The 16,922-nt window shown below is 38.3% G+C and overlaps 1 protein-coding gene across 3 annotated transcripts; it reads left to right on the top strand.

The window, feature by feature from the left end:
- Positions 1–8,776: 8,776 nt before the first annotated feature.
- slc29a2 (solute carrier family 29 member 2) lies at positions 8,777–16,412 on the top strand. 3 transcript variants are annotated; one of them, XM_083564688.1, is made up of 14 exons: positions 10,297–10,315; positions 10,360–10,417; positions 11,458–11,494; positions 11,573–11,651; positions 11,744–11,892; positions 12,152–12,291; positions 12,401–12,535; positions 12,634–12,731; positions 12,970–13,045; positions 13,161–13,321; positions 14,062–14,170; positions 14,264–14,349; positions 15,116–15,315; positions 15,934–16,412. In XM_083564688.1, exons 3-14 carry the CDS (start codon positions 11,472–11,474, stop codon positions 16,043–16,045), a joined length of 1,368 nt encoding a protein of 455 aa, XP_083420814.1. In that variant the 5' UTR covers positions 10,297–10,315; positions 10,360–10,417; positions 11,458–11,471; the 3' UTR covers positions 16,046–16,412. The 3 variants fall into 3 exon arrangements, with proteins under 3 accessions (XP_083420813.1, XP_083420814.1, XP_083420812.1); XM_083564687.1 differs by lacking the exons at positions 10,297–10,315; positions 10,360–10,417 and adding an exon at positions 8,777–8,902; XM_083564686.1 differs by lacking the exon at positions 10,297–10,315 and having other exon boundaries at positions 10,323–10,417.
- Positions 16,413–16,922: the final 510 nt, after the last annotated feature.

Raw genomic sequence — 16,922 nt, 5'->3', positions numbered from 1 at the left:
GTGACTCACTATGGCATTTAGGTTATTTTAGCTACATTACTTCCTGATTCATTCACATGAAGCCCTTGTTTAAGGTCAATAAATATATGCTTTCCTAGAACATTTTACAGTACTGAATAAATTGCAGCGCTCGTGTACTCTCATGTTTTGCATCTTCTCCCTGTGTCCTTTTTCCTTGTTTTCTGATTTTTTTCTTATTCCCATAAATAACATGCAGGTAGGTGGATTGCTTTTGCTAAATCATTGTTTATTAATGAAGAACGAATAATGGGCAAGTGTATTTGCTGTTGGTGAACATGTCAAACCAGTGATCAAAGACTGAAAAACCAAACAGTGTGCACCTGTCTTAAGGACCTGAATGACCCAGGGCCAGAATGTGATGTCTATAAGTCTGGATAAAAGCATCTCTAAACCTGCAGGTCTTGTATGATGTTCCTAGTATGCATTGGTTTTTACCCAGTAGTAGTCTGACAAAGAAGGTGACAGGGAGGTGACAGGGACATAGGCCCAAGTCTCATTGATTTAAAATTCATGATCTCTAACATAGAACATAGGTCACAAACATAGAAAAATCTTGAATCTCTTGAACCTTTATTGAATGTGGCGATCAAAGTCCAGCTTGTCTGGTCTGATCCCACAGAAGAGCTACTGCAGCACAAATTGCTGAAGATGTTAATGCTGGCTCTGAAAGTCTGACCACACAGTGCACAACAGCTTACTGTCTATGGGGCTGTATAGCAGTCTAGTCAGAGTACCCATGCTGAACCTTGTCCACCACCAGTGTTGTGCTCATTACAAAAAAATAGTAACTAGTTACAGTTACTCGTTACTTACACCAAAAAACGCATTACTGTTAAAAGTAACTTTTTAGTTAATTTTTTAGAGAACCTTCTTTAATGTTCCCATTAATGCCCTTTTATGCGTTATGATCTATACAAACACAAAACTGACTTAAACACAAAGTAATTTTTAAACACTATTTTATTAAAGTCAGACCAACACAAACTGAATATATCACAAGGATTTCTGAAATAAATAACAAAACAAGCTGAATAATATATTCACAATTAAAAACTAAAGTGGCTTCTGCTGTTGTGTTGAGCTCTTAAACATGTTCCGTCACAGCTGAAGTATGAAAACTATCAACAATGTAGAACCGGGTCACCGGGTTAGCTTCTAGCTTCTAGCTCCTCAGGCATGTAGGTCCTGGAGGTGTTTCAACAGATTGGAGTTGTTGTTTATCGCAGTAGATACGAGCTTTAAACCAGAAAGACACAACTTACATTTGAAAGTTTTTTGTCTTTATACTCAACTAAAGTGAAATAATGAGCATATTTCCACTTTGAGAAACTCGTCTTGCTCTAGCCTTGACTCGCCATTACTGCCGCACAGACCTGAATAAACGAAGACACGTCCACAGCGCGTCTTCTTCGTGTTTACAGTGGTTCATCTTCCAATCCTACAATGCGTCTTCTTCCTGTTTACAGTGGTTTATCCAACAATCCTACAATGCGACGCTGATGTAAGCAAATTAGGCTGTAGTCTACACTTTAGCCGAAATTAATTCATTTGAAAAAGTAACGGGTAACGCACCATACGGTAACGGTAACGGAGTGACTTTATTTTTAAAAGTAACGCGTTACAGTATTAGTTACTGTCAAAAGTAACTTTTGACAGTTAGCGTTACTAGTAACGCGTTACTGCCCAACACTGTCCACCACTATACGTGCCTACAATGTCTGTGTCATTAACTTACTTTTGAAAGTGGGGGCTCCTGGATCGTATAAAGGCAAGTAGGCAGTGTATTGATCTGGGCAATGTAACCTCCAGTCCTGGCATTTATATGGTTGTTATTTTAAAACATACTACCAAATAAACATTGTTGCTGACCAAATACACTACTTCATGGCCATGACAATGGCCTCTTTCAGTAGCTATCAAGATTTGTCTCCAGTATACCGTGCACAAGTGTGTACAATTGGCCTTATGTTTAATTAAGGTAGTTCTCTTCAGAAAATATCGCAGACTATAAACAGACATAAACACGATATATAAACATAAATGTGACCACCTGAAATAGAATGGTGCTTCTGCACTCCAGATGCCATTAGGGTTGTTCAGAATACAGTACAGCTTGACTCACTCACCCAAAGATAATATTTGAGGTCAATAACTATATGCTTTACTAGATAGATTCATGTATTACGGGGCTTGGGTTACTGTTTGGGCATGTGTGCGTTTTGTTCACCTTGTGTCTGTGTGGGTGGAATTAGAGTGTGCTAATGTGCTTGGTGCCCTCTGACTTGTTTCCTGAAAATCTATGGTGTACTCCAGCTTTGCATGTTTTTGGGATTTCCTTCATATTTACCAGGACCCTGAATTAGGATAAAGGGGATATTGAAGATAACTAATAAATAAAAAAAATTATAATAAACAATCAATATTATTAATCAAGCATAAGTGGAATGTGTGACACAAAAAAGTCCAATCCTTTGAAACCCCAACTTGCAAATTATGGGATCTGCTGCAGGATACATCAAGCATACTTGATATTACTTTTCAAGGATTTGATGGAAAAGTATGTATTATTTTTATTTATTTTTTCATATCACTTCATTGTTTTAACTATGTTTTAACTTTCTCCCAAAGTGCAAAAGGGTGTAGCTCTTGTGAATTTCTGGAAATTTTTGCAGAAGCATGCTGACACAACATGTAGCATAAGATTAGCACAACAAAATAAGCAGAACTGAGCAAGTTGGCTTTGCATTGTAAAGGAACTTCCACTGCATTCCACTGCACTTTTAAAATAAATTTCCTTCCCCTTTTCTATTTTTTTATTTTTTACAAAAACAGTACTTGTTAAACATTAGCACTATTGATTGATTGACAAGGTCGTAGTCATGGCCAAAAAGGAAGAACACTAAATCTCATGAGATATAAATAACTGACTATGATTATGATAATGGTGGTGAACATCTTTGTAAAAAACAATTACATATTTACTCTCAAAAACATGCTTGCATTTTGAAACCAATCACATGATGAATGAAAAGAATTTTACTAGCAGCAAACCCCCCCCCCAAAAAAAACTCAGTAAACTCTTGCGAAAAGTAAACACAGCAAAGAAAGTCAACACGGACAAACACACAATCATGCACGCACACACAAACCCCATTCTACTTCCCATAATACACGCAGTCCTGTGCCAGTTGTTGATAAGGCGCTCTGGTCGGTATGCTTTTTTGTGCAGACCTCAAGTGCAAAGTCCGTAAAACTTTGGGGTTGATAGTTATCCACAAAATTAACAGGTTTGCGTAACAGCAAAAATGTGACAGATAAAATGTAGCTCACAGAGATAGTGAGGGAAAGCAAAGGCAGCCTTTGCTAAAGAAACAGTAGATGATTTATTCAGGGAAGACTAAGATCAGTTAGAAAAAAAGAAAAATCTGAGATTCTTCATTAGTGAGGTCAGGCAATGATGTCACGTGACAAAGCCTGGCATACTAAGGCGACATGAGCATCTTTCTGGGGGCGGCACTGGGCGTCCATTGAACCTGGTCGTGACTCGGAGTGTGCACCCACCATTCCCTCACCCATATGCTCAGAAATGAGAGGCAGGGGTTGGGTGACATCATGTAAGCAAGGAAAACTGAATCCAAATTTAAATTATGGATTGCTTATCCTCCTCATCATCCGCTCTCTGACTTTGTGGGCCTCGCCACAGTTCGGCATACCATGGATTATCTCATTTCTCTTTGCTTCCTAGCACGCTCTTCCAGCTCTTTCTCCATTTTTCTAAATAAAACTCGCGCTACCTGACTACGGGTTCCGCCTCCGTTTCTCCGCGTATGACAAAATAACGGATCTTCAAACTACCACCAAGGAAAGAAAGAACATTCGCAATACCTCCAATGGATCCGCAGGCAGGCATGTCATTGGATACGGTCCGCAAGCTCACCACCGCTCTCCGAGCCGCCTTTGCTCCAGCCACCACTAGCACAGCAGCAAACCCTCCCTCCGGCAGCCCGATGGCCTAATGGTTTTCGGGTGACGCAGCCGAGTGTCATGGCTTCCAGCTCCAGGTGAGACTATACACAGAGATGCAACCTCATAAATTTTCTTCCGACCGTGCTAAGGTTGCTTTCCTTATCTCACTCCTATCCAGCATAACGTTAGCATGGGCGCAAGATCTTTGGAGTGCGGCGAGTCCAGCGATAAACTCATACATGCAATTCACAAACCATTTTTCAGAGGTTTTCAGCGTTGCCACTGAAGTGCTCTCAACGGCGGATCAGCTGCTCAGCTTACATCAAGTATCCGACAGCATTGCAAATTACAGCCTCTGTTTACGCACCTTAGTGGCCACTAGCGGCTAGAATGAGGTTGCACTCTTGAGTGTCTATCGCCTGGGATTAAACCCGGAAGTCAGATATGCGATGGCTATCCACGATGACACTTTGGATTTAAAGGCATTTATCCAACAATCCATTGGGATGTCAAAACGTCTCGCCGCCTGTCGTCCTTCTGAGGTGGAAAACACCTCCACCTCTACACCACCACCGCTCTCTAGGAGGGAGAGGAACCGCCGTAGAACAGCGGGGACCTGCCTATACTGCGGTAATCCAGACCACCGCATCTCCGAATGCCCGGCTCGGCTTCCCTGACCAGCGGTGAGTACAGTAGAGCACGTTACTGGTGGCCCGGGATGAACCAGGACATGGGGAAGTACGTGCGGGAGTGCGCCGCCTGTGCGCCAAGGCAAGCTTGTACCTCTCCCCATACCACACCGTCCCTGGTCGCACCTCGGGATAGACTTTGTGACTGACCTGCCTCGATCGGAGGGTCACACATGCATTCTGGTGGCGGTCAACCGGTTCTCCAAGGCCTGCCATTTCATCCTGCTGAAGGGGCTGCCTTCGGCCCTGGAGACTGCGAAAGCCCTCTTCCATCACGTGTTCAGGAACTTTGGTTTTCCTGAGGAGATTGTATCCGACCGCGGGCCCCAGTTCACATCCCACGTATGGCGACCATTCTTCCGGCTGCTCGGGGTATTGGTCAACCTCTCCTGGGGTTATCACCCGCAATCTAATGGCCAGACTGAACGGTGTCCTACCGGTTGGAGCTGCCTGCAAGGTACTGCATACACCCCACGTTCCACGTGTCACTGTTGAAGCCTTGGGTCTCGCCCATCTCTCGTCCCCCAGGTGAACCAGAGGAACCCCTCTGGGCGCGGGGTAGACCCAGGCGCAGGGTTTGGTCGTTGTGGGCCGCCCCTGGGGGAGGGGGTGATGTCAGGGCTACACCGGCTTTGCCTGGTTTCGGCACCCCACCCATATGGAGCGCCTCTCCGACATACTAATTATCCACACCTGAACCTAATCTACAAGGCCTACTTAAGGACATAGGCCCCTCACTGGAGCGTCTGTTATTGCAAATTGTGTTTAGAGAACTTCTACTCTGTTTGCCTCGTGTGGACCGGATATTGCTTATCCTCCTCATCATCCGCTCTCGAACTTTGTGGGCCTCACCACGGTTCGGTGTACCACGGATAATCTCCTTATCTCCAGATTAGCTGTTTCTCCATTTTTCTAAATAAAACTTGCACTACCTGGGGACAGGGCAATCTCCAGTGCAGCTTAAAAGGCTAACTTAAAAGACATATAAGTATATAGATGTTGTATTTATCTTATCGTTACATTTAGCCAAGGAGTTTTATGGTTTTTGTTTCTAAGAGTTTGATAAATTGTGCACAATGACATGTGAATTTAATTGTGCAATAAATGCATTAATGGTGTTATTTTTACCGGAAAGGAAGCTCTCAGAAATGTCTTACTCATCAAGTGACAGTAGTTTCTTTTTAAAGCGGAAACTAATCACTGGTGGATCTGTTGGGTCATGGCTTGGTCCACCCAGGACAAAGGGTGTCATTCAAGCAAGAACCCATCAGAGATGGAAAGTAATAAAGTACAAATACTTTGTTACTGTACTTAAGTAGATTTTTCTGGTATCAGTATTTTACTTTTTCTGACAACTTTTTACTTTTACTTATTAAATTTTTATGCAAATATTTGTACTTTCTCTTTTTACATTTTCAAAACAGGCTCGTTACTTTAGTTTTAATCTAAGTTGGATAAATGTCAATGTTTTTTCTTTACCGAAAATTAATTTTTAATCCGTAAACATTTGTTTTACTGATGCGCCAAGTCTCAAATCAAACCAAAATCCAACATGATTCACACAATTGTGGCATTTTTTCCTCATAACCCCGAAACAAACTGAAATCACATGACGTACAGATAAGAGCAATATATCATTAGAATCTGTAAAGCTTCTACTTTTATTTGTATACTCTCATAAACACATAAATAAAACCATAATCAAAATAACCAAATCCGTATGAAAATTGAGAAGACGTACAGTTTCTCATCTCATTAACCGTCCGTGTGGAAACATTCTGTTTTGTTTCCGTTTGGTGTCCTGATGATTTACGTAACTTAAAACACCAGAATTACTTTTAAACATTTACAAGAATATTTTTGCCTTCATGCTCTATATTGGGTATGGTTTTACTAATAATAAAAAAATCTGCATAAGAAATCCATTTTTGTCCATGCACATACCTATTAGAGTATTTAAACTTGCAAAATATTGATTTGAATCTGTCATTGAGTCTGTTTTGAGTCATTGAATCTGTCCTGTACTCATCAATCACCATCTGGTTTGGAGCAGCAACAAAATGGACAGAAACAGACGGCAGAAAACAGCAGTAAAAAATCACTGGTGCTCCCCTGCTCACTCTCCAGGACCTGTACCATACAAGAATCAGAAACCGGGCAGAAAAAATCACCCCTGAACCTTCGCACTCTGGACACAAAATCTTTCAGCTCCCTTCTGGCAGGCGCTACAGAAGTTTGTTCACCAAAACTGCCAGACACAGGAACAGTTTCTTCCCCCAAGCAATCAGCCTCATTAACAACATACCATAATTATATTCCCCGCTCCATATCTATAAGTACTGCAATTTCAGAACTATCAGACACCTCATTATCCGTATATATTACACACACTATGGCTGCTATATATTGTACAAAGTTCTATAGTAAACTCTTTATCATACCTGACACACAATACTGTCATTTGCACTACCATGCACTGACACTTTAGTACAGCACTGATCTGTCATATAATCTGTATCCCTATTTAATACTCATACTGTCTATACTGTCTCACATTGGCTGTATTGTCTTGTATAGTCTGTTTTCGTCTTGTCTTGTCTGTTTTGTCTTGTATAGTCCAAGCTGAATGTAAAGTTTTTATTTATGTCTGTACTTTGAGAGTCACTAACAGCTAGAACCAAATTCCTTGTGTGTGTCAACACACTTGGCCAATTAACCTGATTCTGATTTGAGGTACATATAGAACAGATAAAAATTTACGATTAAGTTTTGTTTAATGTTGAGTTAACTCATGATAAGCATATTATTATTCATGCTTGAATATTTTAAATCTATTGACAGCCCTAATATTAATATGAAGTTACGTCCAGTTACCAGCGTGACACTAAAACAGGTAGTAGTAATGGCTACTTTTTACTTAAGTACATGTCAGAGCCCAAACCTCTTTACTTTAACTTGAGGAAAGAAGTATAATCAGTACTTCAACTTCTACCAGAGTAGTTTAAAACATGAGTATCTGTACTTTGAAATAAGTGGAAAATGTGTGTACTTTTGCCACCTCTGAAACCCACCAATGTTAATAAGTGGAGAAAATGTGGCACCATTAAGACAAACAAAGAAAACTTATCAGGGAGGCTAACAAGAGGCCTACAGCAACACTGATAGAATATCTGGCAGGTACTGGTCACTTCTTACATATGACTACCATCTCTGGTATTCTGCACAATTCTGGGCTGTTGGGTCGGGTGGCAAGAAGAATATTCAGGGCTGTCTGAATTATGCCGAAAGATTAATTCAATCACCCAAAACCCTGTGCAAAAAAGTTTTATTTTCTGATAAACCAAAAGTGGCCATAATTCTAGGTATGTTGGTGCAAAGTCCTTGTCTAAGGAACACCATACTGAAAGTTAAACATGGTGGGGGTGCCATTATGCTTTGGGGCTGCTTCTCTTCAGCTGGGCTAAATTGCTCCAAATACAAGGATATTCGGCACAAAATCCTTCTGCCCTCTGTCAAAAAGCTAAGAATTTCATATTTCAACATTACAATGACCCAAAAGCACACATTAAATCAACAAAAGACATGTCCTCAGAAAAGAATAATCAATAAGTCCTCAAATGGCCCAGCCAGACCTCAATTCCAACGAAAACCTATGTAATGACCTGATATATCACCTTGCAATTTCAAGAAACTTGGACTGAAGAGTGGAGAAAATGTTTAGATGTGTGAAATTAATGGAGACGTATTCAAAAAAAGACTTGATGCTGTAATAAAGCCAAAAAAAGGTGTCCACAGAGTACTGCAATCAAGATGTGGTGGGGATTTTTTTATAGTTAAAATGTTCCCAATAATGACATATTGTCTTTTTTTTCTCTATTATTCTATTTGTTGCATGATTATGATAAAGATATAAAAAAAAGTCTGACAATTATGTTGTTATTTCTGTTCCTATATTTGAAAAATATAGGAAAAACCTGCAATTTTATATTGATGAGTCTTTTTAAAGCCACTGTATCTATCTGCCCATTTGAGTGATATTTCAGCGTTTTTGGCGCCATCTCCTGGCGAAATGTAATTACTGATCCTTTTAATGTGGAACCGGAAAGTCCAGGAAGGAAAGTGATGACGCAGAACAAGACGCGCCACCGCCAATAACTTTGAAAAAGCGCGCCAGCTGAAGCAGATCTCATTCTCACAATACACGTAGTCCACAGTTCCTCCCGCACGTGAGTATTATTTATATTTATATATTATATAACATGGGGTAATAGTAGAGATCATGTCAAATATAGAGTTTATAACAGCCCGGTGTGTCTTTTTTATGGATCAGGAATAAATTGCAGGGCATGTTCTTGTTTTGTAGTATATAAGGTACTGATTATGCTTAGAATAATAATAATAATAATAATAATAATAATAATAATAATAATAGTGGTAGTAATACAGTTTATTATGCTCATTAAAGTGCTGCATTAATTTCCAATTGTCAGAAGCGTATAAACTTTCACATCGCGCGCGTTTTTACGCACAGCCGCTCAATATTCAGAAGTTAATTACCATATGCAAATGCGGTCTGTGTGCATGTTGACCAAATGTTGACATATAAAATTATTTACAGATTTTTCGTTTTATTTCATGAAATGAAACTATGGTTATGTATAAATACACATACGGGTTCATTCATTTTCAATGCAAAAAAACGTTATACAAATTATACACACACACACACACACACACCGGACCCCTGCTTTCATTAATCAGACAATTTGCACTCCGTATATTTGGTATATTTTTTTATAAATATTACATATTGGTTTTTATACTCTGGTCTGCCTTTGAAGCATGCGCGCGCGCGCCAATGTCAGACTTCAGTGAAAGTGAAAGTGGGCGGGGACTGGTTGTGACGTAAGATGACGTTCAGGAGGAGTTCCTCAAACAACGGGTCGCACAAAAGGAACTTTTTTAATGTTTATTTATTTTTTTTATTATTATTGATTTCTGTTAGGTGTTTTTTTTTTATTATTATTATTTCTAGCCATCCGAATTTCCTGCACTTGTTTCGGTCGCAGTTTATTTCTATTTATCGATAATTCAAGCGCTCATTCTTCATGATGTTGGGTTCAGATCTATTTTTATTATATATATGTCGTGTATAAATGTATAAATAAATCAAAATAATATATATAACAGTAATACACACACACGGTTCGTGGAAAGAATTGTCTTTCGTTAAACTGGTGCTTTATGAAAAATATTTATGACATAATTTATGATAAATGTGTGCATATGGTGAAAATAATCATTATACATTATATTTAGGCTTTCCACTTTTCTGTTTACCTTAAAAAATGACTGATAAAACTTAAAGTGGGGGAGTTATCCTCCTTAGATTTAAGAAATAATGCATTCTTTTCTTATTATTTATTTACCCTTATTACCATCCAAACCTAAATACTGCTCAAAATCACACTCAAATATGAGACCAAACTTGAATACAATGGAAAACTTTGACCCCCTGTGGGTTTCCCCTATAACTGGCATTAACTGGGTTGTTACACTTCCACGTGTAAACCTACTGTGAATCATCGTTTCATCATTTCCTCCTTAAAAACTTAAAAGCTTCCATGTGCTCAGTACACGTGGATTTACACACGGAGAGAGAGAGAGAGAGAGAGAGAGAGAGAGAGAGAGCGAGAGAGAGATCTGGTCTTGTCCAATTTAATCTGAATCTCTTCCCAAAGGTAGGATTTTATTAAAGGCAGGACGACCTGCATATACACAAATGACTCGTATCAAGTAGATTTTAATCTATAATTCAATTTATAAACTGAGTTTGTTGATTGGATAGTTTGAAGTGGTTGAATCTTAAGTATTTTTTTTTCTATCTGAGAAATAATTGTAAAAAAATGACAGAATGTTCATATCATAGGTTTTATTGATATGATTGGTAACAAATTAAATTTCAAAAAAAGGTCTTTTACACTATGAAGCCTTGAAAATGGTTCAAGGAAATGAGATAGACTGAATGTTCAGCAAAGTGGTTCTACCTGTTTTTTTTTAATTGAGAGCTATTATGTAGCCTATGAATGATCTGCTCGTGTTTGTGTATTAGAAAAGGTGTGTAGATGACAGTGAAAATGATTTAACATTGAAAGAAATGATACCAGTGTTTGTTCATTCATCGGCAAGAAGCAAAGGCGTAACAAATAAGTCAATGTCTGACCTACAATAAATATAAAACTATAAATAATATTGTTCTGCATAGGTGTATAAATAGAAATAACCATGGTGAAGTGTAGGATTGGTGTCTTACGAGAATTGAATCTCCTTTTGAGGTTGTATAAAGTAAACTAATTTCAATAATGAAATACATAAAAAAAAAAATAACAAATTTATAATCAATTAATCATATCTGGTATTTATTTACATATTTATTTATGTATCTCATTATTTAAATTTGTTTACTTTCCAGTGGCATGGCGAGCTGTATTAATAATTTCAAGCGAATGTCTGGTGAACGAAAACATTTTTATCTGCTATAACCGATAGCAGGAAATGACGTTTCTCAGATACTACACAGTATAAATAAATATACTGTAAATAAATAGTGTTGCTATGATTGCGCATGATCCATTGTGATTTGCTTCTTACTTAGTTTGGTGAAACTTTTTTATGGACAAGGACAATTTTATAATCATCTGGGTATAATCATTTTGAATGAATGACCTAATTCATTTTCATTGTATTTATAACTGAAAGGTTTTTTTTCTTCTATTGGAAGAACCAGGAGATAAAATGCTGTGCGCGTCAGACAACGGGTGAGTCTTTTGCTTGTACTCGGAGTTAAATAAAACTACCGTTATTCCAAACTAAATAGCTTTTTTCCTCTTTGACAGGCGCCTCGTGGCCGTCATCTTTTTCATTCTGGGCATGGGAACACTTCTCCCGTGGAATTTTTTTATCACTGCCTTTGGTGTAAGGACCATAAAAGTTCTATTAGGCTTTTTTTTTTTAAGATCTGCACAACCATGTGGAAATCTATACCACCTATTTGTTGTCTTTCACAGTATTTCAACGAACGCCTCAACACCACAAAGTCAGGCAATGTTTCGGATGCTGGTCAAACAGATCCGTATATGTTCGACAACATGTGTGTGCTGCTTTCCCAGCTTCCTTTGCTGATGTTCACATTCCTGAACTCATTTCTCTACCAGCGGTAAGTATCTCTTCACCAGTTTTACTAGATGTGTGTGATGTAGAAGGGATAGCTCAGTTTTTATGATGTTGGATTTCTAATCAGAAGGTCGTGAGTTTAAATCCCAGCACCACTAAGATGCCACTGCTGGGCCCTTAAGCAAGGCTCTAAACCTTCAACTGCTCAGTTGTATTAATGAGATAATGTTAAGTCGCTCTGAATAAGGGCATTTACCAAATGCTATTAATGTGATGTGGTGTTTCTTTATTTTGCTCTGCAGTATTCCAGAAAGGACAAGGATAGCTGGCAGTTTGGTCTTTATTTTACTGCTCTTCCTCGTCACAGCCACTTTAGTAAAAGTCAAAATGGAACAGAATCTTTTCTTCAACATCACAATGTCAACCATCTGGTTCATCAACAGTATGTCTTGTCACATTATGAATTATTGCAAACACAATAGTCACATCGGCATTATATAAAAGTTGTGAGTGTATCAGGAACTAATAATTGTAAATGACTCTGCTTTCAGTGTTTGGGGCCGTGCTTCAGGGCAGTCTCTTTGGTCTGGTTGGCAAGTTCCCACCTAAATATAGCTCGTGCTTTATGAGCGGCCAGGCCATGGCTGGCATCTTCTCGGCAGCCGCCATGTTGATGGCAATGATCTGTTAGTATCAGTGTGTGCCGATTGTGAAATCTGAGCTAAACAAGGAATGTGTTATGGTGGATCCTTAATGAAATTGTCCTTGCTGTTTCTGCCTTCAGCGAAAACAGACAACGAGAGTGCGGCTTTAGGCTACTTCATCACTCCTTGTGCTGCCACACTCCTCACACTGTGCTGTTACTTAGTGCTTCCTCAGCTGGTACATCCCTTTATTATTGCTTTCATTGTTCATTTCATATTTTACCTTGTAGAGTTAAGTTTTTTGTGGACCCAAAATATTTTTCAATATAAATTTAATCATGTTTATCATGTAAAGTGCTGATTTTCAGCACAGACACAAACCAGTAGTTACATTCCATTATAATTGATAACGGCAAAAGATTAATTTTACTGTGCCGCACGTTTTTTATAAGTTGCTTTTGTTTGGTTTTTTTTAGAAATTTGCTGGATTGTATTTGAAAGCTGGAGCTGCAAACAAAGAGGCTATGCCAGATTTGGATCCGAGAAAAAATGGTTAGTCTCAGACATCACCAAAGAGTGATCTAATTAGCAAATTTTGGATTCAAGTTACGTTTGAGACGTGTATTTCTCATACTGTAAATGTATTTATTTTTGTCTTTTGTTGTAGAGAATGTGACCTTAGTCAAATTGAAGCCCACTGGTTCTGAATACACTCCAGACTGCAATGGAAAAAGCACGTTATTTGACCTTGATGCTGAAGGTTTAAAGACTGTGGATAGAAAAGGGGAACCAGAAGAAAAGTTATCAGTGTTGGCAGTGTTTAAAAAGGTACATAGAATTATGTATGTATGTCTAAACACCGATCAGGCATATTATTATGACATAACATGACTGGTAAAGTAAATAACACTGATTATCCCTTCATCATGGCACTTGTTAGTGGGTGCGATATATCAGGCAGAAAGTGAACATTTTGTTCTCAAAGTTGACGTGTTAAAAGCAGAAAAAAAATGGGCAAGCGTAAGAATGTGAGTGAGTTTGACAAGGGCCAATATGTGATGTCTAGACGACTGGATCAGAGCATCTCCAAAACTGCAGCTCTTGTGGGGTTTTCCTGGTCTGCAGTGGTCAGTATCTATCAAAAATGGTACAAGAAGAAACAGTGGTGAACCGGTGGTTGGGTGGCCATGGCTCATTGATGCACGTAGGGAACGAAGGCTGGTCCATGTGGTTCGATCCAACAGACAAGCTCCTGTAGCTCAAATTGCTGAAGAAGTTAATGCTGTTAACAGTTGATGTGTCAGGCAGTTTTGGCAGCAAAAGGTGGACCAACACAATATTTGGCAGGTGGCCATAATGTTATGCCTGATCGGAATTTAAATCATTTATCATACTATTAAATAGTTTGGGTATATAAAGGCATATTAAACCTATACCACTATTCTAAAGGTTTTTCCAGGATACCACACACTTTCTTTTGGGTAAATGGTTAATGTAGTATGAGTCATATAATGTACATTGACAAGTCATCAAAAGTCACCAATAACCTTTTTTCTCTTTCTTTTTAGATTTGGTTGATGGCCTTGTGTGTGACCTGTGTTTTCACAGTCACATTGTCTGTTTTTCCAGCAATTACTGTATTGGTGGAACCAAATGAAATGTTTACAGGAACATGGGGTGGGTCTCTATTACAACTCGCTCTTTTCCAAATATTAAAAAAGAAATCGGAGTAAAACATTCATTTGATGTTTCTCAATTTTTCTCTCTTAGCTGATATTTTTAGGCCCCTCTGCTGTTTCATGCTCTTCAATGTAATGGACTGGATCGGCCGAAGTGTCACTTCCTTCTTTCAATGGGTAAGACGTCATAGCACTTTATTTTTTTTGTTTCAATGGTTCTACTGCTTGTTCAGGATTTCCTGCTATTTCCTGTTTGAATGGAATTTCATTTAACAATAGACCTTGTCACAGTCAAATGTAAAGAATTTTAGCTGTAGCAAGGTGGAGGAAATAGCATTATGGAAAAACCTCCATCAGATGATGATATAAAAGAAATCTCAAAAGAGACTTAAAATGGAACTTTCTCTTATGAGGAGTCCACAGGTCAGCAAACTTGGAGACATGTAAATACCAACTGTAAAAAGAGTGGACAACTGATTGAAAGAGAGAGTAAATTAGAAGACCGGTCTCAATCTGGAACAATTCTGTTAGAATCTAATATGATGTCAAATATCAGGGATTCCCCAACATTCAGAAGAACTGATGATGAGTCATGAATGTGTAAAGTTCCCTTGTCAAACGTTACTTCCAGTAGATAAATAAAAAATTAAACAAAAAAGGGTATATTTTTAGAGAAAAATATAAAAATGGATAGTATCATAATGCTAAATGCAAATATCTTGTATTTATTGTCTACAATCTTCGTATATACACGAGTAGTAGCCTGGAATTGATGTTATACTGTACACCATTTACACTGGTATTATAGCAGTTATATTGAGTACAAAAAATAATTGAATTACAATCCAAACTGCTGGTCTCCTCAGTGGTATAATGATTTTGTTCACATCTACACATGAATTTGCTCCTGTTTGAAAGTAATACCCTTCGTCTCTTCTCACAGCCCAAAAAGGAGAGCTGTCTGTTCCCTATCCTTGTGACATCTCGGACGATCTTCATTCCTGCGCTCATGTTGTGCAACATTTCATCTCGCACCTATCTAGCGAGTCTTTTCACACACGAATTTGCCTACATAAGCATCATGTCATTGTTTGCTATGACAAATGGATATTTTGCCTGCCTCTCCATGTCTTATGCGCCACAGTAAGTAACGTAACATCACAGTAACATTTTAAATCATAACTTTAGTAAAAACATGTAATTTAACAGATTATCACACACCAGTTTAAAAAAAGTTCTTACTGTTGTCTTAAATGGAATATTATATATACACATTTATTTATTTATTCACATACACGCAGTGACCAAACGTATGTGGACACCTGACCATCACACCCATATGTGGTTCTTTCCTTTAACATTTTGCCTCAGAGTTTGAAGTACAGTGTTCTACACAATGCCTTTGTGCACTTTAACATTAAGGTTTCCTTTCACTGGAAACCCAAAACCGTTTCAGCATGACACTGCTACTGTGCACAAAGCAAAACCCATGTAGACACGGGTTAATCAGTGTTTGTTTAGTAGAACTCTAAAGTCCTCAACGCCACTGAACGCATTTGGAGATGAACTGGAACACCGACTGCACTCCAGACCTCCACATCCATAATCAATGCCTGATCATTTCTTTTGTGGATAATTGATCACAAATCCCAATAGCCATAATCCAAAAGCTGGTGCAAAGCCTTTCCTGAGTGCGGTGTCCACAAACGTTTGGCCTTAGAGCTTAATCAGTATTCTGATTATTCATTTTCCACTCACTAGGTTGTTGAAGGCTAAGGATGCCGAGACTGCTGGGGCTTTGATGACGTTTTTCCTGGCTTTGGGATTGTCACTCGGAGCTGTGCTCTCATTTGTCTTGAAAAAACTGCTATAGTTTCTGGTGGTCACATAACACCACCATAATGCTCTGTTATGGCTTCATTTTATTACTATTTATTTTACATTCAAAACTTTTTCTTTTTTTTTAAGCAGCTGTTCTTTCCATTGCACTAGACCTGCATATACTAAATGGTCAATTTTTTATACATTTTTATATTTTTCCAGTTTTTTATTAAAATGTTTGTCATTGGTCCTGTATTTATTGTGTTACTGTAGTCCAGACGCATGTTAGATCTTTTACTCACTCTCTAGTTTGTCTCAGTATTTGTCTTTACCCTCCAGCAGAGTCCATGTCCAGTGTATAACCTCAAATCACTTCACTGTAAAAGTTAATTAACTGTTTTTATAAAAGGAGACCATGAGCTTATTTGTTCCTGTCGTTTTGTCATGTTGCACTGTTCGTATATGATCCATGGTTTCACACAGTTCTGTGCACTCGCTGCACTTCACCCATCCTTTTCAAAAACACAAATGTACATATATACTGAATTCTGGCTACAGGGAAACCTTTGTTTTTCAGCTGGCAGGTGAAAATAATTGTTTCAGATTCAATCCAAACTCCAGTATAATTAAAACCAAATTCCTGGACTACAGACTGCTAAACATGATGCATCCTTAAGTGAGTAAAAATTATTTGGAGTAAATTTCCACTCATTCAACGTTTGAGTTAATAAAAAAACAGCTGACCTGTCCACATGATCTGTGAATAGTAATACTAATTTTCTTTACAAATGCAAGCACACACTTATTTTTTGTAAATGTCTTTAATTTAGTTTTACAAGATTAAAAGACTACAAAGACAAAAAAACAAAAAAACCCAAACATTGTTGTTGCTGGGACAGTAGCAAAAAGAAGTAAACTGATCTCAGTAA

The sequence above is a fragment of the Silurus aristotelis genome (genome assembly GCF_946808225.1).
Source record: "Silurus aristotelis genome assembly, chromosome: 16".
In the NCBI taxonomy this organism is placed as follows: domain Eukaryota; kingdom Metazoa; phylum Chordata; class Actinopteri; order Siluriformes; family Siluridae; genus Silurus; species Silurus aristotelis.
The sequence above is the reverse complement of the archived record's forward strand: the minus strand, read 5'-3'. Positions and strand labels throughout refer to the sequence as shown.

Bases quoted from the DNA above. Each gene is read 5' to 3' on its own strand.
- slc29a2 (XM_083564687.1), top strand. From the start codon at position 11,472: ATGCTGTGCGCGTCAGACAACGG. The intron at 11,652-11,743 runs GTAAGGACCATA...TGTCTTTCACAG, and splicing joins TTTTTATCACTGCCTTTGGT to TATTTCAACGAACGCCTCAA. The intron at 15,316-15,933 runs GTAAGTAACGTA...TCCACTCACTAG, and splicing joins TCCATGTCTTATGCGCCACA to GTTGTTGAAGGCTAAGGATG.